This window comes from Lepidochelys olivacea (assembly GCF_965140295.1).
Source record: "Lepidochelys olivacea isolate rLepOli2 genome assembly, chromosome: 3".
NCBI lineage: Eukaryota > Metazoa > Chordata > Testudines > Cheloniidae > Lepidochelys > Lepidochelys olivacea.
In genome coordinates this window covers 121,907,528-121,932,317 of record NC_140413.1, presented here as the reverse complement: position 1 = coordinate 121,932,317, position 24,790 = coordinate 121,907,528, and the positions used below count along the sequence as shown (strand labels likewise).

General features: G+C 43.3%; 1 protein-coding gene across 2 annotated transcripts; it reads right to left on the bottom strand.

The window, feature by feature from the left end:
• PNLDC1 (PARN like ribonuclease domain containing exonuclease 1) lies at nucleotides 1–23,115 on the bottom strand. 2 transcript variants are annotated; one of them, XM_084624626.1, is made up of 20 exons: nucleotides 22,977–23,115; nucleotides 20,000–20,057; nucleotides 19,795–19,868; nucleotides 17,396–17,429; nucleotides 17,120–17,243; nucleotides 15,962–16,045; nucleotides 15,289–15,377; nucleotides 14,902–15,002; nucleotides 14,213–14,292; nucleotides 12,963–13,100; nucleotides 11,834–11,903; nucleotides 11,417–11,502; nucleotides 9,965–10,020; nucleotides 3,872–3,936; nucleotides 3,361–3,414; nucleotides 3,099–3,141; nucleotides 2,208–2,307; nucleotides 1,102–1,277; nucleotides 827–925; nucleotides 1–294 (listed from the first exon to the last, which is right to left on the bottom strand). In XM_084624626.1, exons 1-20 carry the CDS (start codon nucleotides 23,050–23,052, stop codon nucleotides 222–224), a joined length of 1,680 nt encoding a protein of 559 aa, XP_084480752.1. In that variant the 5' UTR covers nucleotides 23,053–23,115; the 3' UTR covers nucleotides 1–221. The 2 variants fall into 2 exon arrangements, with proteins under 2 accessions (XP_084480752.1, XP_084480753.1); XM_084624627.1 differs by lacking the exon at nucleotides 15,962–16,045.
• Nucleotides 23,116–24,790: the final 1,675 nt, after the last annotated feature.

Here is a 24,790-nt window from a genome sequence, read left to right as displayed (position 1 = left end):
AAAAAGGAGGATTTTCCCCTTCAGATTTGATTCCTAAAACCTAACAGTCTCCTTAAACACAGATTTTTTTTGTGATTGAAGGCAAACAAAAAACCTTTGTTAAATGCCTTTTACTGACCATCACTATATTAGCAATGTAAGGAAAAAAAAAAAACAGGCATCCTGGTGTAGAGCACAAAGATAGGAAAGATGTCCTTGAGATTTTTCCAGAAGATAATCTTTTACATGGCATACCATTGAGATCCTCCAAATACAAAGGCCAAAAGAGACCATGATGCCACAATCCCACAAATTCTGCAAGAAGAAAGTTAAAATGTCATTAGACTATTTCATAATCACACAACTAATCCCAAATGTAAAGTGAGACTACTCCCTGAGCTGGGTCAGAGCTAATATTCTCCCTCCATCTGCACCACTATATCACTGGATTAACAAAGCATAGAAATTTTAATCTGTAATTGTCCCTGATATTCCAGAATTGAACTTTCAACACAGCTTTACCCTTCCCCACACTTGGTATTCCAGTACTGGGCTTCAGAAATCAGCATCTGTCAATTATGGTTTGGTGATGGCCACAAGGAAACATTTCCTTGGTGATCCAAGTCAAGATTGGAATCCAGAGACGGAAGATCATTTACACAGTGACCATTCTAAACCACCGCATAAAGCCTGCTTCTGAATGACATGTTTTCATGATGGATCTACAGTGTAACATTACTTAAAAGTAATTAACTGTTTCTCATACAAAGATGCAGGGCAAGCTAGTTCAGGGGGGAATATTATTCTTGACTCACAGCAGAAAGCACATGAGAGCATCGTCACTTACTGTAGCAAGCAGTTCACTTGTGGTGAGTGTCTCCAGTGGTGATAGAGTGAAATCCGCAGATTGGGGTGAGCTTTATAATCTCGCAGAACAACCCTGACACTAAGAAATAAATCATAATTACATTAGATACATCTTGCATGCGGCTCTTATTGCATTCTGAGGCTTGGGACATGAATCCCCTTAACTAAAAGTCAGCAGGATTGGAGTAAGAGGGCAAATAGGGGCAGCAGGGGGAGAGGATGAGAGGGTAAAGAATTAGAATTTTGATCACTTACTCCTTAAACTTATTGGAGAGCAACAGAAATTGGTTCTCGGTCAGTCGTCTGACATCAAACTTGCACAGAGCTTTTAATATTTGATAGATCTGTTCTTCATCCACCCCAGGCCACCCCCGAACACTGGCAATCAGAAGAGGTGGACGTTGGCTAGGGACATCTGTGCCAGAGAAATTCTGGAAAATGATGAAGTGAAATTAAGCCAGAGACTCTCAAATTTAATCCACATCTGACTGTGGAAATACTAAAAGTGTTATTTAAGATAATTAAACACAACAGGCAAAAAGTGACATAGTGACTAAGCAATACCCACCTGTACAATACAAAGAAGTATTTTTTCATCTTCGGGCTCTTGTGGGCATGAACCATGAGAGCAAAACTTAAGTCACCAGAATGCATGTGAAACCAAAAATTCAAGGCAACAACCTATCCTCTAACAAACTGTAGGAATCAGAAGCCTGGAAGTAGGGATACCTTAATACAAATAAGTACCTTTGAGTGCTTCCTGTATTTCCATCTCATTATAGGTGCTGAAATGGGGGAAAAGGCATCTTGGCTGCAGTTAAAAAGACTATGGGCTTGTCTTCATTATGGCACTAAATTGGTGATATGCAGTTGATGCCATGGCGTCAATTTAGCAGGTCTGGTGAAGATGCAGTAAGTCGATAGGAGAGCGGTCTCCCGTCAACATAATTAATCCACCTCAACGAGAGGCAGAAGCGATGTCAACATTTCCCGCTGACATAGCACGGTGTAGATACCACGTTAAGTCAATGTAAATTACATCACTCGGGGGGTGGGGGGCAGTTTGTTTTTTTTTACACCCAGAGCAATGTAACTTACTTTGACTCACGCAGTGGTGTAGACAAGGCCCCAGGTCATTTGTAACTGGTGACAAAATGAATATAAATAACAGGGTAAAAATTCAGTACAACTGTTTTTTTTAAAATGCTATTTGGACTGACACTGAGCAGTCACCCGCAGATGAAGATCCAGACACCAGCTGGCATTTTCTTTCACTCATGTGAGTGAGCAGATAGCCTACTAGCTTATCCACCTGGGGATTCAGATACAATGAGGGTAAACATGATGCACTTTAAACTCACGATTTTTGAAACGCCAGCTCGGATCAGATTCACTTGGTTCAGGTACTTGGTTAATGCATTGAGATATTGAGAGAAAGAGGGACCATTCTCCAGCGTGTCACTATGTAGGAAAACAAAATAAAAAAAATAATTCAGTGATCTACACTAGAGGAAAACGGCACAGTACTACAGCTTTAAGGAACTCCTAGCTACAGCAGACCTTTAAGGGAACAGGTGCAGGGGAAGTATGAAGGATTTATTTATTTAAAATATGAATATAGTGCTGGTAAAAGGAAACAGATTAACAGTCTTGCAGTACGAACTCCTCTGTGTACAGAACAGATACAGCACATACAAGGCAGATCAAGCTTCCCCAGAACCCCCCTGCCAGTGTACCTCAATCATAACAGAGGGAAAGACCACATCTACTGGTGCAAGGATAGTGCTGTTTCAACACCCATTTAACACCCTTGTTATTCTCAACAGAAGCCAACAAGTGTACCAAACAGTGGGAAGGGGACAAACATTCACTAGGAACTTGACTGAAGCCATCAGTTCATTTCCCCATAGCTGTCAGATGGTAAGACCATTTGGTCACAACCAGACTGAGCTGGATTTGAAACAATGACCAAAAGAAGGAATGATGCACAATTTCATTACCAGCCTCCCAGGCCATCAAACCCCTCAAGATTATTTTTTTAAACAAGGTTTCAGCCTTGAGACAAAAACTCTAACTTGCAGCTTTATAAAACAACAAGCTAATTACTTGGAGTAGTCGCATTTTGAATAATGTTTTATTCAAAAACCGGACAAAGTTGTTGAACAGAAAATCACAAGCTGACAGCTATTTTCTAAAAGAGCTATGATTGCAAGGTAATTCCCAAGGCAAAGAAGTTCATAAACACCACTCACCATGGCATCCTGCCTAGGAGCAAGTGGGCTAATTTCAAAAGAACTAAAAGGAGGAACAATGAAGAGGTGACATTACAAGAGTGCAGAAGCAAAAGCTAAGCAAATGTTCAATTTTAAAGAACTATATATATGAATAATTTGGCAGTTTATCGTTAAGTAACGAGTACCTGTATTACCTACTATTGAATGAAAATGGTTACAGTGGAAGGAAAGCAATTCTTGAATTCTAACAGTTAAACCTTTAAGAAATGTCAGGTTTTACCTGATCCACAAAGAAATGCATCATAGGCCGCCTCATGGGGAGATTTCTTGTCAGCTAAGAGTCCAAAAAATGGAAAATAAATTAAAGCATCTCTAGAACACTGTGCAAACTACTTTGGGTCAAAATAATCCTTCTCTCACTAAGCATCAGATTACCCACAGTTTTCCTCTCTCATCTTTACACTTCTTACTATTTCTAACCCTCCCCCCTCACAGAATCCCTATACCCCTGCAGTCTCTGCTGCTCCTCAGCTTTCAAAATGACACTACCAAGGAGGCAACAGTTAGACCAGTGGCTGAAGAAAAGATGGCATCACATTTAAAGGTTTATTACAGCAAACTTGCATTTATAAAAGGTCGGGATTGGAGTTAAAGGTGTGAATGGACAGGTTCCCCAGCACATGTTCATTTTGCCACACAGCTTCATTTCTGCCTTGCATTTGGATTCCCATGGAATAAAACAAAGAGTCTTTATACAGAAATGAAAATTTGCTTCATTGCACAGAACATACCATATTTTGAACAGTCACTTGCATGGGCAATCACCGGACATGTGGGGTTGGTGGGATTTAGGTCACTGTTGAAGAAAATTTGAAGTGTAAATTTTCATTCTTCCCCTATGCCTAAGGGTGGGAGAAATTTTTCAGCAAACACTCTTGCCCCGTCGGAGTAATCCCTATGGCTTTCCATTTTTAACACAACTGCTAAAGAGATTTCTTAAAAGAAGTTTCTCTACCATTAAGGAATAAAATCATACCATTACAAAAGCAGTGCAAGCAACAATTTAACTGTTTAATTTTCACCAACAACAAAGGAAGTCATATGGCTCAAATCTCTGCAGGCTACTTTGAAAATTTATCCCAGAAGTTTCAAATCTTAGCTCTTGACTGATATTTGGGAGAAAAGAAACGCGGGGGGGGGGGGGGGGAGCATGTGAAATAGTCCAGAAGTACCAATTTGTGTCAGAGGGATCTGCATAAATCCACACACAGAGATTAGGAGCCAGGCAAGTTTGTGGCATGAAAACAAAGTATATGGAGTTCACAAATGTAGGAGCCTTCTACCCTGCACAATACACCCGAAGTAGATTTGTGCTTGTGGCTGCCTCTTCTAGACTCAAGTATCCTAAAGGCTTTCTGCACATCTCCCCACTTTACCAATTTACAGATTCTTGTCCCTGACCAAAGATTACAATAAAAATCAGAAGGGATTATAATCTCTTAACTAAAACTACTGCTGCTTCAGACCTTGAAGGTTGGTTCTTTTCCCTGCCCATTTGGCTGTGTGTATGCCCTCACTCCACACACTGGTCCAACAGACAAGACTTCCACTGAGATCTAAAAGCAGGCTAGTTCAAAGTTCCCTCCCTCACTCCATGCTCCCAATACTGTAACTCGTATTTGGTAAAGACGGTTATATGCAGGGGAGACATCAGAAGGCAGCATAGGGAATCTTATTCCAGTTGTGAAAAAGATCCTTTAACATCTGACTGTGCAAGGAGAACATGAGTTTGGGCAGCAGGATTCTCCTAATCTGTTTTGAACTATAAAAAAAAATAGTAGTCCCTACCCAAAGCCAATCACACTGCCTTTAATGGCTTCCCTTACATCAGTGACTGCAGAGACAAATAGGGACCCATGCAGCTGCATACCCGTGAATGCTCTCCTTACTGGAAACTAATCCCCACATGCTGCACTCTGTGTGTATCTGCTGATATTGTATACACTACACAGAATGTGTTCAAGTGCAGCAGAGTGTTTTACTTGCATAAAAAAGTGTGAATAAGGATGAGTAAAGACAGACTAGTCCAAGGAGATGTGCTGACTGACTGGCTCTGGAGGGAAGGCTGTTTTGATGCAGGGCTTTTGGAGAAGGCAATAAAGAGGGTAAAAATTAGGATTCTTGAAGTCACCGAGAACAAGAGTTCCCAACTTCCCAACAATTCTGGGTATCCACAGTTTGAAAAGACTATGAAAAAGCAGAATGTCTTAGGAAGAAAAGTTAGTGAGGTTAGTGTAATAAAAGGTGCCTGCCTGAGAGCACTCATATCCTCCATTTATCCACATAGCAGATCCAGTACAAACAGTAGCAACACAAGGCTCTCACCATATCTCCTGGCATGGTGTTTTGCCTGTGGAAGGAACACATCTATAGAAAAGGAGACTTATAGTGTCCAGTCCTTACACTCTACCCATTCTTCTAACAAGAGTGCCATTTGTAATGTGGACACATGTCTGCTAAGAGCCAAACTGAGGGCTTGTCTCCACTTACTGGTGGATCAATGCTGCAGCGATCAATCCACCAGGGGTCGATTTAACATGTCTAGTGAAGACCCGCTAAATCGACTGCAGATCGCTCTCCTGTCGATTCCGGTACTCCATTGGAACGAGAAGAGTAAGGGGAGTCGATGGGAGAGCATCTCCAGTCAAGATAGCATGGTGTGGACCCCACGGTAAGTAATCTAAGCTACATCAACTTCAGTTACACTACAAAACGTAACTCAAATTGCATAGCTTAGGTCAGCTTTCCCCCGTAGTGTAGACCTGTCCTGAGATTACAAATTTATTCCACTTAAGACCCTGTGCAGCAGTGAGATAGTATTAAATTACTGCCAATCCCAGCCCTAACCCAAATTCAAGATCAGGGAAATAATGGTAGAAAGCTTCAGAGCCCATTATCAATCCTCTAAACAATCCTATCCTCTAGAAGTCAGCATATGATCTAGTTTGCCATATATGTTTCTACATCAGAATCTGAGCCAGTTTCCATCCTAATTTAATACTGGCTGAATAATTCAAACGGAGGCATTTTAAACAATTTACTGACTATTAACTTGATAGGTTTATAGGTAGTACTTCCTCTGATATTAAAGCCAGGTTAGAAAGGAGGGAAATTGGTTGAACAATCTCAACCCACAAAGCAGCAGAAAAAAAAAAAAGTATAAAAATATTGCACGATTGACTTTTGAAATACCCTTTCCAAGATGAAAAGGAGTGCTTGTGGCACTTTAGAGACTAACAAATTTATTTGAGCATAAGCTTTCGTGAGCTACAGCCCACTTCATCGGATGCATTCAGTGGAAAATACAGGTGGGAGATTTATATACAGAGAACATGAAACAATGGGTGTTATCATACACACTGTAACGAGAGTGATCACTTAAGGTGAGCTATTACCAGCAGGAGAAGGGGGGCGGGGAGGGGAACCTTTTCTAGTGATAATCAAGGTGGGCCATTTCCAGCAGTTGACAAGAACGTCTGAGGAACAGTGAGGGGTGAGGGGCGGAATAAACAAGGGGAAATAGTTTTACTTTGTGTAATGACCCATCTACTCCCAGTCTCTAGTCAAGCCTCAGTTAATTCTATCCAGTTTGCAAATTAATTCCAATTCAGCAGTCTCTCGTTGGAGTCTGTTTTTGAAGTTTTTTTGTTGAAGAATTGACACTTTTAGGTCTGTAATTGAGTGACCAAAGAGATTGAAGTATTCTCAGACTGGTTTTTGAATGTTAGAATTCTTGACGTCTGATTTGTGTCCATTTATTCTTTTACGGAGAGACTGTCCAGTTTGACCAATGTACATAGCAGAGGGGCATTGCTGGCACATGATAGCATATATCACATTGGTAGATGTGCAGGTGAACGAGCCTCTGATAGTATGGCTGATGTGATTAGGCCCTATGATGGTGTCCCCTGAATAGATATGTGGACACAGTTGGCAACGGGCTTTGTTGCAAGGATAGGTTCCTGGGTTAGTGGTTCTGTTGTGTGGCGTGTGGTTGCTGGTGAGTATTTGCTTCAGGTTGGGGGGCTGTCTGTAAGCAAGGACTGGCCTGTCTCCCAAGATCTGTGAGAGTTTTGGGTCGTCCTTCAGGATAGGTTGGAGATCCTTGATGATGCATTGGAGAGGTTGGGGGCTGAAGGTGATGGCTAGTGGCGTTGTGTTATTTTCTTTGTTGGGCCTGCCCTGTAGTAGGTGACTTCTGGGTACTCATCTGGCTCTGTCAATCTGTTTCTTCACTTCAGCAGGTGGGTACTGTAGTTGTAAGAATGCTTGATAGAGATCTTGTAAGGTGTTTGTCTCTGTCAGAGGGGTTGGAGCAAATGTGGTTGTATCGTAGAGCTTGGCTGTAGACAATGGATTGTGTGGTGTGGTCTGGATGAAAGCTGGAGGCATGTAGGTAGGGATAGCAGTTAGTAGGTTTCCAGAATAGGGTGCCGTTTATGTGACCATTGCTTATTAGCACTGTAATTAGTCCAAAAAGTGGATCTCTTGTATGGACTGGTCCAGGCTGAGGTTGATGGTGGGATGGAAATTGTTGAAATCATGGTGGAATTCCTCAAGGGCTTCTTTTCCATGGGTCCAGATGATGAAGATGTAATCAATGTAGCGTAAGTAGAGTAGGGGCATTAGGGGACGAGAGGAAGCGTTGTTCTAAGTCAGCCATAAAAATGTTGGCATACTGTGGGGCATTGTGGGTACCCATAGCAGTGCCGCTGATTTGAAGGTATACATTGTCCCCAAATGTAAAATAGTTATGGGTGAGGACAAAGTCACAAAGTTCAGCCACCAGGTTTGCCATGACATTATCGGGGATACTGTTCCTGACGGCTTGTAGTCCATCTTTGTGCGGAATGTTGGTGTAGAGGGCGTCTACATCCATAGTGATCAGGATGGTGTTTTCAGGAAGATCACCGATGGATTGTAGTTTCCTCAGGAAGTCAGTGGTGTCTCGAAGACAGCTGGGAGTGCTGGTAGCATAGGGCCTGAGGAGGGAGTCTACGTAGCCAGACAATCCTGCTGTCAGAGTGCCAATGCCTGAGATGATGGGGCGTCCAAGATTTCCAGATTTATGGATCTTGGATAGCAGACAGAATACCCCAGGTCGGTGTTCCAGGGGTGTGTCTGTGCGTATTTGTTCTTGTGCTTTTTCAGGGAGTTTCTTGAGCAAATGTTGTAGTTTCTTTTGGTAACTCTCAGTGGGATCAGAGGGTAATGGCTTGTAGAAAGTGGTGTTGGAGAGCTGCCTAGCAGCCTCTTGTTCAGATTCCGACCTATTCATGATGACGACAGCACCTCCTTTGTCAGCCTTTTTGATTATGATGTCAGAGTTGTTTCTGAGGCTGTGGATGGCACTGTGTTCTGCACGGCTGAGGTTATGGGGCAAGTGATGCTACTTTTCCACAATTTCAGCCTGTGCATGTCCGTGGAAGCACTCTACGTAGAAGTCCAGTCTGTTGTTTCGACCTTCAGGAGCAGTCCACCCAGAATCCTATACCGGAAACCTGCTGACCTCTATTCCTACCTACATGCCTCCAGCTTTCATCTAGACCACACCACACCACACAATCCATTGTCTACAACCAAGCTCTATGATACAAGCGCATTTGCTCCAACCCCTCTGACAGAGACAAACACCTTACAAGATCTCTATCAAGCATTCTTACAACTACAATACCCACCTGCTGAAGTGAAGAAACAGATTGACAGAGCCAGAAGAGTACCCAGAAGTCACCTGCTACAGGACAGGCCCAACAAAGAAAATAACACAACGCCACTAGCCATCACCTTCAGCCCCCAACCTCTCCAATGCATCATCAAGGATCTCCAACCTATCCTGAAGGACGACCCAAAACTCTCACAGATCTTGGGAGACAGGCCAGTCCTTGCTTACAGACAGCCCCCCAACCTGAAGCAAATACTCACCAGCAACCACACGCCACACAACAGAACCACTAACCCAGGAACCTATCCTTGCAACAAAGCCCGTTGCCAACTGTGTCCACATATCTATTCAGGGGACACCATCATAGGGCCTAATCACATCAGCCACACTATCAGAGGCTCGTTCACCTGCACATCTACCAATGTGATATATGCTATCATGTGCCAGCAATGCCCCTCTGCTATGTACATTGGTCAAACTGGACAGTCTCTCCGTAAAAGAATAAATGGACACAAATCAGACGTCAAGAATTCTAACATTCAAAAACCAGTCTGAGAATACTTCAATCTCTTTGGTCACTCAATTACAGACCTAAAAGTGTCAATTCTTCAACAAAAAAACTTCAAAAACAGACTCCAACGAGAGACTGCTGAATTGGAATTAATTTGCAAACTGGATAGAATTAACTGAGGCTTGACTAGAGACTGGGAGTAGATGGGTCATTACACAAAGTAAAACTATTTCCCCTTGTTTATTCCGCCCCTCACCCCTCACTGTTCCTCAGACGTTCTTGTCAACTGCTGGAAATGGCCCACCTTGATTATCACTAGAAAAGGTTCCCGTCTCCCCCCCCACCGTTCTCCTGCTGGTAATAGCTCACCTTAAGTGATCACTCTCGTTACAGTGTGTATGATAACACCCATTGTTTCATGTTCTCTATGTATATAAATCTCCCACCTGTATTTTCCACTGAATGCATCCGATGAAGTGAGCTGTAGCTCACGAAAGCTTATGCTCAAATAAATTTGTGAGTCTCTAAGGTGCCACAAGTACTCCTTTTCTTTTTGCGAATACAGACTAACACGGCTGCTACTCTGAAACCTTCCCAAGATGATTCATGGACCAGCTGGTAGGGCTCAAATTCCCAGATTTCAATGCTCACCTGCACAGGATTTCATAAATTTCTAGGAGGTTAGATGCTCGTGGAAACTGAAATTCCTGTAAGAAAACAAGGCAAGATATTTCTGATGTGCTGTGATGTTTTGGAAGAAAGGAACCACAGGATCAGAAAACAAAGCGAAACAGTCAGACCATATAAAAAGTGCTGTGCAAGCTTCCTATCCGCACTGTTTTTCCAGTAGTGCCCTTCAATGGGCAACTAACAACAGCAGGATTCAAGTCCTGGGATCCCATAGAGCCAGAGTCTCAACGTCCTGGCCCGCGGGCCATCTGCGGCCCAAGAACCTCCCCACTGCAGCCCGTGGAGGAGAGATGCAGGCAGACACGCTGCCGGCAGTATCTGCTGTAGACGCCGCCCACCGCAGCTCCCATTGGCTGGGGGAGAGGGACAGAGACACCATCATTAGTTGCCCGGCAGAGTCAGCCATGAAGGCAGCATCACTTTTTTCCCCCCACAATGCATATAAACAAGTCAAAGTACCGAACACAACTATTTGATGCATGCCTTGCTGCAATCCTGAAGGTTTCAACTGCTCAGTCCCTGAGGCCAAACATCATCAAACTGACAGAACTGAAGCGTTGCCTGGTGTCTGGCAAACACTAAAAACTCTCTGGCAGGTGAAGAATTATATAAAGTTGTATGACAGTTTTATTATTTCTAAGAAATTCTAAATAAAAAAATACAATGTAAACATTTTCTTTTCTGAACACCATCTTCAGTGACATTATTGGCCCGCTGGAAGGATTTGAGGACTGGCACTGGCCCTAAGGTAAATTGAGTTTGAGACCCCTGCCATAGAGTTTCTTCAGAAGAAGCAAACTCACTGCAGTACTCTTCACAATGTTAATTTAAAGATTAAGTTACGATGCTGTGATAGTCAAAATCTGGAATATCAGTCCCTGGATGCCATCTTGCTTCCCTGATGGAAGGACTGGAAATTATCCTATCTGTTCAGTACTACCTTTAAATCCTCTTTCCCCTGGAGCTGTACTACCTCTTCTGCCGAGAAGGTGTTCTAAGCTCCAAGTGACAGCTGAGTTATGAAGTGTTACAACAGCAATTCCTAAAATCAATATTAGTAGATACTGCACTCTCAACTCCTCCACCCTCAAACTCAGGAACCATATTCTGGCAATGGAACACAAGTCGTCTGGAAGTCAGTCAACTTCAGAAGGGTCACTCAGTGACAGGGCATATTCTATCCAGTGCCCCCAGCTTTTTGTCCAATACTCAACTCCTGCAGAGTGACAACCAGGATCAGCATTCAAACCCCAAGTCCAAGCACTTGTACAACACACTACTGGTTTGGGTACCACCGCTTTAGTGCAACATTTAAAACTGGTCCCTGCTCTATAACCAGAGAGTGATCAGGACCTTCTTTCCATCTAAGTGTGAGGCAAGTTTTATTTCCCAAAACAAAATTCCATATCTTACCTTCCAGATGGATTTTGTTACATTCTTGGTGTCTATGAGGACAGGAAACAGGCTGTGAATATTCCTTTTAAACTCCTCATAGCTTTCTGAAAGAAAAATAATAAAGAAGCAAACATTCAGAAAAAAATATTACAGAACTGAGAAAAAAGAAACTCAGCACTCTATGCAGTAAACAAAGTTTAAGTATCTTTCTGGTCTTTTGCCCCATGGGAGAACCACACTGGGAGCATTCCGGAGGGACCAGGTCCTGCCCTAGAGGTGGGGGAGCCAGTGCAGTTATCTAGCATCAACCCAGTCACACTATGCGGAGTAAATGATGATCACTGAACATTCATGCTGCATTTGTGCCCAGCGATTGAAAAAGCTGCTTTGGGGAGAGATGCACCAGCATTTGAATGATGCTAAAGATTACGCTACCTGGGAGGGGCTTGTAAAACTTGTCATGAAGATGCAGAAGGTCCATGAGCATGTTGTGTCCCACCACTGGCTACGGGGAAAGACATAAAACAATATCAACATGTTCCTACAGAAGGTAGGTCAAGTAACCAACTTCAGACCTGTTCAATAGCCCAACTTCTTTACTACAGGGGTAACACCCATACAAGCCTCTTCACAAGCTACAAGGCCTAGAACAGCATCACAGTGAGGCCAATGCCATTCCCAGCTGGGTTTGCCCTCTAGTGTAAACCTTAGGGTGAGGGGGACATTTATTGGTAACATTTTGTTTAAAAGAGGTCTGAGGAACTAGGAAGGGGAGACAATAGCCTTTAAAAATCTTTCTGGGCCAGCTGGCCCAGAAAGATTATTTTAGTTGTCAGATCTACAAACTTATTCTGGGATCTGAGCATCCAGGTGGGGTCTTTCTGCCCTATACATCACCAGGGATAAAGTTTCTGAAATTGGATCTTATTCAACAATGCTGCTCGGAACACAGGAATTCCAATACTTGATCAGGCCATTGGTCCACGTGGTACAGTGTGCTGGCTCTGACAGTGGCCAGCACCAGATGTTTGAGAAAAATCTGCAAATGCACAATTATGTCAAAGTGGAATAACCTACCTGCAGGAATGTATCTGACTAACTCTCAGATGGTGGCTTATGCCTTGAAATGTGACAGGTTTTATTACTTCTGAACTTTTGGATTTTTTACAAATTGTTTGAAATGTATGAGTCAGAACAGAGCCTAGATTGCTCTCCCGCAGGCGTGCTTGCTCTGCAGGGTATCAGGAATGCAACGCAGTAAAGTATGATTTTTAGATCAATAAAGTAAGAATGTTTTAACAGAACACACTTAAAGCACACCTGCTTACTTAACAGATCTGCTATGTTTAATAGCCATTTTTCTAGACAAAATTACCCTTTAAACACTAAGTTGTTTTACTGACAGCTATGAAGGGGTTAACGAAGCCAGCCTGTGCAGCCACTCACTGCTTTGAATCTGTTTACTTAGCTCCATACAAAACATCTTGCATACTCCATCACCACCCTGCTACCATGGTAACAATCCAAGAATTCCAAAGGTGGGAATAGGGATGGTGAGTGTCACCTTCTTGGCTTCAACAAGGGTCTGGAAAAGGTTGGTGAAACCCCGGGCAGAGAGAAGAATGAGCTCCTTTCGGCAGCAGTCGTAAGAAGAGTTCTCCAGACACCAGCGATGCCGTGGACTCACCTTTTTCACCATTACCTGCAAGAAAAGAGTTACTACAACTCTGGAGAAATAACCTTGCACAAATGCACACACACAATCAATATAAGCAGCTTGTCTGGTAGCCTGGTGTTAACGCTGAAAACAGGTTCAATTTTCAGACTCCCAAGGCTGTGGAGATAGCACTTCAATACAGAAGGTGAAGATGGTCTCTCTTCCGTCACTGAATGGCGATCAGCACCCAGTTGATAAATTAAAATAACTCTGAAGGGAGTTACTTCCAGGCCTCCTCGGCTAGAAGGATGGTGGCCATAAAATAGGTTGCGTTTTTCAGGATGCGAGTGGGTGGCTATGGAATTTAAGTGCTCTTAGCGCTAGTAATATGTATTCGATTGACAACGCTGAAACAAGACGCCCTCTATCCATAAAACACGTATTGCAGGGACAGCAGCAATTCAGGTTTCGCCACACCAAAGTGCATCAACGCTGACTCTGAGGGCCCACACTTAGGTGTGAAATGGAAGCTCAGGAAATTTGTCCCATCTATAGCCTCTGTTTGAGAATAAGGGTGCTAGCTGCAATATTGATTTTTGTGGTATTTTTAAGCTTCTCCCTGGCATTTGACTGAGACCACTTGTTTCCTGAATATGCCATCCAATAGCCCTCATTCTTATTCAGTAAAGAGCGTGCCAGATTCAAGCTGATGACCTAGATGCGAGAGGCTGTGTAACATTACTGTTATAACAAACCAGCAACAGAATGGGTGAAAGTCTCCAAAGCTAATACAAGGGACAGTTTAACAATGAAAAAGCAACTACTGAAGACCAAATGTTCGCTTTTGTGGATACATGAGGCACTGGGTTTGAGAAGCCTGGAAATTCTGAGAGTCATTTCAGACTTTGCCGAAGAGTGACCCTTCTGGAAGAGGAGGCTTTGGGATTGTGGGAGAAACAGAGGCCAAAGCTTCCCAACCCATGGGAAAAGGGAACCTGGTTCAGCCCCTTAGCACGGTTCCTTTGCAAGCTCCCTCCTCCTCCAGGAACCTTTCCATTAAAGCACAACCAAGATTTCAGAATCCCAGCAGGAAGGACAGGCGCACACATATCTAAAACAGAAGTCCTACCCTCCAAAGGGCTTCATTTCCAACTTACCTTCTGATCTCCAAAAGGCTCTGTCCAAACATCTGGAATTGCCTGTCTCAGAATCAGCTGTACCTCAAATAGCTGAAAACCTGAGACCAGAAACCGAGAGAAAGATTTAAAGCTGGGGAGGAGTTTGCTTGGTAGAACAAGAATGTTTTTCAATGGAAGAATAAAATATCAATGTGGAAACCAAGATAAAAATTAAATATTTAGGGCATACAACAATCCAGAAAAGAGGGCTGATGATCTGAGTCATCCCTATTTCAAATTATTTTAAAAATACCTTTGAATATATATCTTAGAACATTTCCATGCAAAGGGCACAAAATCGAGCCAGAAAACCTTACAACGAGGAAAGCTGTCAGACTTACTACTCCCAACCCTGGAAAATCCACCTCAGTTCCAGAAACAGCCACTGATACCAACCTACCTCCAGAAAAAAAGCCCTTCCACAGTAGAGCTCATCATAATGACAAAAGAGGAGCAACAGAGCAGAGAGATGAAAACACGACAGGAACCAGAAGGCCTGGCAGCAGCAATGGTGGGCTGGGTATGTTTTTTTTAAAAGTGAAAAAGAAAGAGTGTTACAAGACAGGCAGCTATGTAAGTGGGCTGAACAAGCAGCAATCTCCATATATTCAGAAAAGGTACTGCAGCCACTGAGAAATCACAAATGAGGAAGGAATCCTATTTCATACCACTAATATTATGTAGAACCATAGAGTCTCCCTCTTCTGCTGATGGCACCCAGCATGTCACATCATCAATCACCTTTTTCACGTTATCCTTGTCCAAAGTGCTGAAATGAAAAGAAAAAAAGTGAGAAAGCTGCAAAAGCAGTGCCAAGCAAGACTCCACTTTAAAGAGGTGGCCCCCTTCCCTCCTGCTGTAGTCATTCTGTGGAGCAACTGACAGCACCATCCTGTGACCTTTCACCGGACTCTATATATTCCCCAAGGGAACAGAAATGGCAATGAGACATTCTCTCAGTTTCAGTAGTCCTACAAAATGTAAACTGAGTGAAAAGTGAAGGTGAAATACTAACAGAAGTCACTGGAGGAGCAATGGCTTTGGAAGAGCTTTACCTGCGAACTTTCCAGTTTCCAGCTAAGAGCCCTTGCTGAAGTTTCTTCTCCTGAACCTGATTCATATATGGGATTCCATCTTTCAGAAACTGAACGGGGGGGGAAAAGGGTTTATTTATCATAGGATTTTCTGGTGTTAAATTAGAAAAATAGTATGAAGTATTTATTTGTGAAATCTGTCATTTCTAATACGATAGCCTTCCCCCATTCCTTTCTCAAAATGCTTCCAAAAATTTTTTAAAAAGTCCAAAGTTCACCAGTAATCCAACTTGTATGCATATGCAAAGGAAGGGAAAGGTTTTATTTTAGGATTCCAAAGGGTTCACAGGTACAGAGAGGGAAAAACTGAATTATGAAAGACTGTGCATGAAAGATAAAATTGAAGTCCTGACCATTTGTGATTATTTAAGAGCCGACAGAAAAAGTACTCAGTGTCAGGATTCTAATCTAGGTTTTCAGGACAAATTCCAGCTCTTTAATTACATTCAATTTAATTAAATTCTCCAGCCATTTCAACTGGGTACTATTTTCTTCACTCCCTGCCACGAACTGTTGGATAGCGCTGCTGTATACTTATGCCTTGGAGATGGTGGAACATCATAGACAGGTAAAGTTATATTTAGCTAAGAGTTCAAGTTTCTTTGAGATTATCAGATGATAATAAATTCAGTACCCATTTTCTTATCTGCGTACCCAAGCTTCCCACTCCTACACAGGGTCTTACGTCTTCTGTGCAACTGAGTATGCTGGACCACATCTAATAGCCAATGAAATGACACTTAAGACACAAAAACTCTACTTCAGTGTATGAGGCCTGGAGATATTCACCCATCATGCAGACCCCACCTGGATAGCGTGGTTTGCAGACTCGGTGAGAAATGGGAGAGTAGTATAGGCGTCGACTTCTGCTGGCACCGGTGGGTGCTCGACCCCCCTCTGCCCCTTCCTGCCCTGCTCCGCCCCCTCCTGCCCTGCCCGCATTCCAACCCCTTCCCCATAGTCCACGCTTCAACTTCGCCCCCTCCCTGCCCCTATTCCAATCCATTCCCCAAATCCCCGCCCTGCCCCACCTCTTCCCCTGAGCGTGCCACGTTCCCATTCCTCCCCCTCCCTCCTGGAGCTTATTATGCAGCGAAACAGCTATTTTGCAGCGGCAAGCACTGGGAGGTAGCCGGAGAAACAGGGACATGGTGCACTCAGGGGAGAAGGCGGAGGTGAGGTGGGGCGGGGAGTGGGGAGTTGAGCTTGGCTGCCGGTGAGTGCAGAGCACCCACTAATTTTTCCCCATGGGTGCTCCAGCCCTGGAGCATCCATGGAGTCGGTGCCTATGGAGACTAGGGAGGAAGGGACGCATGTGACCTGCCATGTGCTTTATTTATTCAAAGGCTGGCTGTGCCGGGATACCAGTAAAGACAGGCATTTACCTCTCTGCTGATGAGGAGATGGGAAGTACATGGAGATGCCCTGTGGCCAGTGGCAGCTAAGGTTGGTGTCACAGGGCAGTAAGGAGGTGCCCAGTGACCAACTGCAACAATGTGAAGCAGCAGTACAGGGTCCACAGGGTTAGTTAGGGGTTCAATTTAGTAACCATTGGCAAAGATGTGGTTATTGCCCCCTGGTCATGGAACAGCTCAGTGTCCAAAGCCCTGTATTGCTACTGACACACAACAGAACAAACCCAACCCAAGTGTTCAAAGCAGCCATTGTACTGAAAAAGTAGCGAGCTGCTGCTTACACAAGAAATGCAGAGTTTTGGGGATATTTTTCCTTAATACTTCCCCACAACTACATAAGCCTCCTCTGCTCTAGTCACTTACAACAGAGAACATACCTTATTATAGTCAAAACCGTAATGTGTCAGGAACTGAATGCTAGACGCCTGGAAAGAGAATTCAGAGTCCATGACTCCAAATGTTGAGGGGAAGAGGAAGAAGTTATAGCAGCGTGCAACATACCTACAACGAAAAATAAAGATGCCTAAAACAGGATCACAAGGAACCATTGCAGAGGAGCCTGAGAACCTCCAGCATGGAATCTCAACTGCATTATCTCTATTGTAAGAGACAGCTATGAACTTATTTAGAAAGAATACTTTTTTTTTACTTACTTGTTTGATTTTTCATTTGAAAATATAGACAACCCTGAAAGAAACAAACACAAACTGAAGTCTTAGTACTGAGAGCTGGGTGTTACTCCTCGGTCTCCTGAATACTGATATTGTGAAAATTAAATAGCGGATGCAGGAGTTCTCCTTGCTATGCCATTTTAGTCATACACTAAAGCTGCTGCACTAGAATTTTACTAACCTCCAGATCACTGCCAGGTTACAAAGGGGTGGCATGAACATGGGTCCCCAGATAGTTAAACAGAAATAAGATTTTAGGGCTCAATGGAAAGACAAGTTAATCTTCAGTAAGAAGCAGCCCTTACTGAAAAGGGACTAAGCAAAGGAAGAGAAAAGGAAAATTATTGAGCTACAACCATGCTGTAGCTTTACAGGCCTTTCTACTCTACATGTAGTGTTGTAACGAAGTCCCCCAACACTAACTGATCTCCTCAGACCACAATAAATACTCTGATAATCTAAGACTTTAAAGGTGACCTGCAAACCATTTTTAAAGATGGAGTTTGGAACTTTAATTAATTTCATTATGAAACATACTCCCCTTCCAACACCCTAAAAATGAAGCATCCTAACTCTATTGTTTTTAAACATTAGAAATATAAATTCTTGTTTTCCCTTGGTATTGACGAAGATGCCTTAGAGGAGGCATACTAACAGCTCACAGTGTGACTAGAAAAGGTGGCTGAATCTATAGTAAAGACATTTTTAATTCAAAATATTAGTCATTGAAGTTAAATAGGTGTTAACCAAAAAAAATTACACCATCTAACTAAATATCTTAGTACTTCTAATTTTCTCAGCGTTCAGTCTCTTGTAGTGTCAGAATTTCACTAGTTTTTGAGTCAGAGTGTCTTTAGGCACAGGCAATCTAGACAAGTCCTGAATTTCTAATGTAAAAAGTAAGCAGAAAAACATTCAAAAGAGAGCAAGAAAACAAACCTTAAGATTTCTGTGTGTCATAAAAGAAATAAGGCACAAGTACATTTTCCCCATTGCAGGTCACCTTTAAATTGCTTCAGGTACAGACATTCCTGGGTCAAAGTATACGGATGTTTAAATGGATGAGGACAAAAATGAAGCTCCTTCCAGAACACCACTCTACCTTTTCAGCCAGAAGGAGCTTCAGCAGGGAAGGTTCAAATATCTCCTTGGCATCCCTACATTGGTTCAAAACACTCTGCAGCCCAGGAAACAGATGCAGAGATCATAATCTAACTGGCCTTTATTTAGAGACATTGTCAAAAAGTTGATACGTCCTCGTTTCTGTCTCCCCCAAATCAAACTGTGCTTAAAGCCAGTACCTCAGTCCTCAAGAGAAGCCCCTACAATAGTAACCTAAAATGCCAGAGGACAAAATGAAGTTTTATAAAGCAGCATATTTCATTGTTTAACCTTAGAAAATATTATTTTCTCTAGCACCTTCCATTTGAGAATCTGAGTTATTTATTAACATTAACCTCACAAAACCCCAGTGAGCTAGGATTACTCCCATTTTACACGGGAGACTATTAAGGCACAGAAAGGTTATATTTCTTGCTTACAGTCACATTGCAAGTCAATGACAGAGTCTGGAACAGAACCTAGAATGACTGACTTCCATTACATTTTTCTTTAAAGATGACAGATACCTTAAGTGTTTTTTAAAATAAATTTGCAGAAATATAAAGTAGACTGAAAATTCTTGCATAGCCAACCTGACTTTAAACTACTTAAGATGTATGCATGTTGATCATAGGTGCCGACTCCGCGGGGTGCTCTGGGGCTGGAGCACCTACAGGAAAAAATTAATGGGTGCTCTGCACCCACCGGCAGCCAAGCTCCCCTCTTCCCTCCCCCCTGAGTGCGCCACGTCCCCGCTCCTCCGCCTACCTTTGAGTGTTTCCCACCCGGCTACCACCAATAAGCTGTTTGGCAGCGTTAGCATGCTTTCGGATGGGGGGGTAGCGGGGGAGGAGTGGGAACGTGGCGCACTCAGGGGAGGAGGCAAGGAAGAGGCAGGAATGGGGCGGGGACTTTGGGGAAGGAGTTGGAATGGGAGTGGGAAAGAGGTGGGGCCTAATGGAAGAGGTGGAGTGGGGGCAGAGCCAAGGGCAGACTTGCAGGGGGTTGAGCCCACGGGAAAGAGGGGAAGTCGGCACCTATGATGCTAATAACATTATTCCTTAATAAAAAGGGATCTAGCATGGTGGACAACCAGTGCAAACACAGCAGACAAGCAAAAACAGAATTGCAAACCTTTATCCCTCTCAGAAAGTCCCACAATCCTCTAGTAGACTAGATGCTATGTGTTAGCCAAATTCAACTAGTTTGTGAAATGCTAGTAAATACTTTGCAAGAAGTGGGATTTTATCTTTTCTGACAACAATGAAAAAAGATCTCACCGAGCTGATTGACCGTGAACTTCTGAACACTCCGTCTGGCCTTCAGATACCACTCAGCAGGTGAATCGAAGAGACTATTAAACAATCGGAGGTGGGGGGGGGGGGAGAAATACTCCCATGATGTACTGTTTTACTTTTTCATCGCAACTTCTACCATTATTTTAACTCACTAGATCATATGACATTTTGAATGTGACATCTTTACCTGGTCTGCTTGCCTTGTGGAAAGACTGAATGTAAACCTGTGAATTCCATATCGAACCCTGTAGAGACAGAACACACAAAAAAAAGATTCCAAAATGTGAATCTGCCTTTCTGTAGCCTTTTGTACTAACGACAAATGGACAAAGGAGTGATCTAAGCTCCCAACATGGTACTAAGAAAATTAAATCCCCCCTAACTTTTCCCTTTAACCCATTAATTATTCAGCCAGTCAGCAGTTGGGTAGGGCATTACTCCTTCAAAACAAAAAATGTGCTTCACAATTTGGACATTCATATGAGGTTTACTCATCCCTGAATGTAGCATTAAGACACATAGTTGCATTAGACAGCATAGCATGTTAGGGCCAAAAGGAAAAAAAAGTACAGTATGTTTAATCAGCACCATGTGGCCAACACAAGCTCACCAAGACCAGCAATGCAAACACGAGCTGGGCTTATTCTCCACGTGGGGTTCACTACCTTTCTCAGCCAAAATTGAAGCTTTATTTCTGGGAGCAGTCTAAAATACCAGTACATACATATTGTACATTTTTCTGTCTTTTCAATATTAATAGAACAATCTTATTTCTACATAAATTAGAAGTACACACTCCTAATATGAAACTACTTTCACATACTAGTGAGATATAGTTTAGTTAGATGATTTTCTATACTATTCCTCTCTAGTGACAATCACTGACAGGAAAGATTGCAATCACATTGTCTATCTGAGGCGGCACAGCAGAGGCAAAGACCAGGGACAGGAAATGGACAATTAATAGTAATGCATTCTAGTGTTCATAGCTACAATTGAGGTGAAAATGTTATGTGGATGGATAAGGTGCTCTCCTAGGCTAAGCCTACACCAGGAGCGCTTTGTTGATATAGCTATAGAAGTACACTGTACTGGCAATACACCCCTAATGTAACATAGCTTATACTGGCAGAATGATGAGCTTATACCAGCCCCCGCCAGCAACGTAAATATCTAACACAAACGCAGTTTTGCTGGTATAACTGCGTCTACACTAGAGGCTTCTGCTAGCTCAGATATGTCAGCCAGAAACCGGAACTCATCACCCCTCTCTCTGACCAACATACCTCTGCCTGCAAAATTTTGTAGTGTAGACCTGGCCCTCGGCTCTCCATTCACCCCAGGCATCAGCACAGAGTACAAGTTGTTTGGATGCCTCAGCTGTAGCTGTACCATACTTTCCAATAATCTGAAGCTTAAGATTAACTCTGAACTTTAAAAAAAAGATAACTACAACATCCTTGTAAGGGTGTATATTTTTACTTTTAAGTTATATATGTATTCTTCTCCCAATCTTACCTCCTGTTTAACAGCTACTGAATGGAAAGTAACTTGTGCTTCATTTATAGATCAGGGAAAAGGGGAACATTTCGAGGACAATGGTGGAGAGAGTGGGAGAAAACAAAACGACATTTTTTCCTACTGTTTCAATGAAGTCACACAAATGAGGGTCATTCTTGTCAGTTGCCAGCTTGTGGAGATCAAGGAGTGACTGGTTCACATTCTTTTCCAGGTGCACACTAACTGTGATACGATTATATACACAGTAGTGATTATTAAAATCTTAAATAGAAAACTGGAAGAAACACCTAGGGTGGCTAGTCTACACTATAAAGTATAGCTATACTGGCAAATCCTTGCAGCAGAGATGCAGTTTATGCAAGCAAAAGAACTCCTTGTACTGTTAAAGGCATTAAATCACCTCGCCAAATGACGTCATGCTGCAATAGTTATTTCACTGTGTGCGATTTTTTTCACATTCCTGACATAGCTATGGCAGCAAAGCTTGAGACACTCTGCTCTACCAGTTCTCTGAACAAAATAAGCTATGCCAGCAAAAGAACTCAGATACATAGCTACACTGGTAAATCTTTTATACTGCAGACAAGGCTTAAGACTGAACTCCTTTTCTAATCCTTTGTTGTAATCATTCATGATGAAGAGGCAAAGTGAGATAGCAGAGATCACTGGAATTGGGATGGAAGGGGAAAAGAATTCTCAAGTCTTATAAAAATGTTTCTTATTTGTTACCATGGTGCAATCCTTTCCCTACATGATTATAACTGGCTCTACCTACCTTTCAATACAAAATGTGCACACACACACACAAAAAAGATTAGATGAATAAAGGGGCAGTAGAGGCAGTTTTGCTTTAGTACTTTTCAGCTTCCTCTTTGACAGCACTTCTGTACCTTTCTAGAGGTGTCTCAGAGGTTTTTCTATAGGCTTTCAGAAGGGAACCACACATCCTCATCAGCACCCAATTTTTTTTCCTTGATACCTACTGCACAAAGAGACCCAACTTTGTGCCTATGCCTCTTTCTGCAGTATGCAATGGAAAAGGAAAAAATCCTGTTTCCCTTGTCACATTTGGCAGTAGAAGCATAGGTGCTGGAACCAGGGGTGCTGCTGCATCCCCTGGCCTGAAGTGGTTTCCATCAATGGTCCAGTGGCTCTCAGCACCCACTATACAAATTGTTCCAACACACAACACCCCTGAATGGAAGAGGGCTCGGGAAAAAATCGGGTGGGGGGCCGGGCAGAGACAGTATTTATCAACTGCGGGCCAAGCACCAGGAAAGGCCAATCCATTAGTCTGGCAGCGGAGCTCAGCAGGGGCGCATCCCGCACGGTTTGGCGCCACGGGCCAGAGGCAAGTCACCAGGGGAGGGGATGCCTCTGGCGCTCCAGTCACGGCCCTGGCTCTCGGCTCGGACCGGGCTGCCGGAGTCACGCCGCCAGGAGCGCTCGCTCCCGCGGCCCAGTGTGAACAGCCACTTTCGCTCCGGGCAGCGAGCCCGGCGGCAGCTAGCAGGCGTGAGAGGTCCCACGTCTCCCCGCCCGCAGGGGGAGCAGGCAGCGGGCGGCTCCCGGCCCGCGGTAAACGGCCGGCCGGGGGGGGGGAGGGTCCGGCCCGCCGCCCGGCTCCAGGCGGGGCCCCTCACCCAGGAAGTCGCAGCCCAAGACCAGCGCCCGCAGGTGGGGCAGGCTCTGCGCGAACTGCCCGGTCCCCAGCTCCATCCCCGCCGCTCCCGCGCGAGGACGGAGCAGACAAACCGGCGCTCGGGGGGAGTTCCCGGGCCGCAACTAAGGGCCTCACGGGCACGCCCGCTTGATTGACAAGAACAGCAGCGAATCAGCGCTCGGTTAGGAACGTCAGCGCCATCCTCTCCCTTCTTTCCCTCCATAATGACAGGTTTCGGAGTAGCAGCCCTGTATTCGCAAAAGGAACAGGAGGACTTGTGGCACCTTAGAGACTAACCAATGTATTTGACCATAAGCTTTCGTGAGCATCCGATGAAGTGAGCTGTAGCTCACGAAAGCTTATGCTCAAATAAATTGGCTAGTCTCTAAGGTGCCACAAGAACTCCTGTTCTTATAACAGGAGAGGTACTGATTTGCTCCTAAAGCTAGAGGGACTGGGAGCTGGAATTTAACCAGGAACCTAAGTAACCGTGTTATAAACTGCATGGTTGTGTAACGCTCTCTTCTGTTCCAGCATTTAAACACTTTGATGCTGTGGCTCATTTGGCATATAATAATAATCGATGAGCAGAGAGGAGTTCCCCGACAACAGCCAGGATTCGAAAAAGTCAGGATTACAACAGCAACGTCTCCCACTAGAGGGCACCAAATTATTTTACAGCTGCTGGTACATTATACTGCTGCTGCAGAGATTCTGTCTGCCCCCTTTTGAAGGATTTTCTTTAAGACAGAAACATACAAAATTAACTTTCTGTGGAAAACAGGCCACCAGTTTTAACCAGGGCCATAGCAGCTGCTGGAAGACAGTAGGACAGGGCACACATAAAGCTTCTACCTTTGGGAGCTAACTCCACTGATACAAATTTGAAGAGAATAAATTATGCACTATGCAGGAAATTGAAGATAAATTTGTCCTAATGTTGTAAATGCAAACATCCACAGCTTTCTTCTACAACCAGTTTTAAAGAAGCCTCGCAACTGGTCACTTTCACTGACCTCATTTAATTTTTCCAGAGGACTGGAAGAAAGTTAAGGTTATGCTAGTATTTTAAAAAGGTAAATGGGACAACCCAGGTAACTATAGGCCAGCGAGTCTGCCATTGATCCCAGGCAAAAATCATAGAAAGACTAATATAGAAAATAATCAGTAAAGAATTAAAGGTTGATAGCATAGGTCACCATATACTATGAATGCTTCTAAGATTGTTTTTTAAAGGTAACTGCTATATTTCCATTTCTGTAAGGGGTTTAATTTAATAGTGAACAATTTTAAAAAGTCAGTATTCCATGGATTTTAAAACTGCCACTTGATAAATTTCTAAAGGTGAGGAATGATCGCCCAAAGGGGGCTACATTGTAGTGGCATCTGACCAGGACCTTTTCTTGGGCCAGTACTATTCTATTATCTATTAATGATTTGAAAAATATAAAATTAGTGCTGCTAAAGTTTGCAGCTCACCTGTTTTTTGCATCAAGTAGTAAATGGTCAGTTACACAGAGCAACTTGGGTCACTTGGTAAACTGGGCTCATTTGAACATGTGTTTTAATGAAGCCAAATGCAAGGTCATATCTAGGAAAAAGAAAAATGCAGGTCATACCTGCAGCATGGTGGACTGTGATCCAGTGACTGTAGAAAAGATTCAGGGATCATGACAGATAACCAACTGAACATGAGCTCCCAGTAGGATGCTGTGGCTAACAGGACTAATGTGATTCTTGGATGCATAAGAAGGTAATATAAAATAGGGAAATGGTATTACTTCTGTATATAGC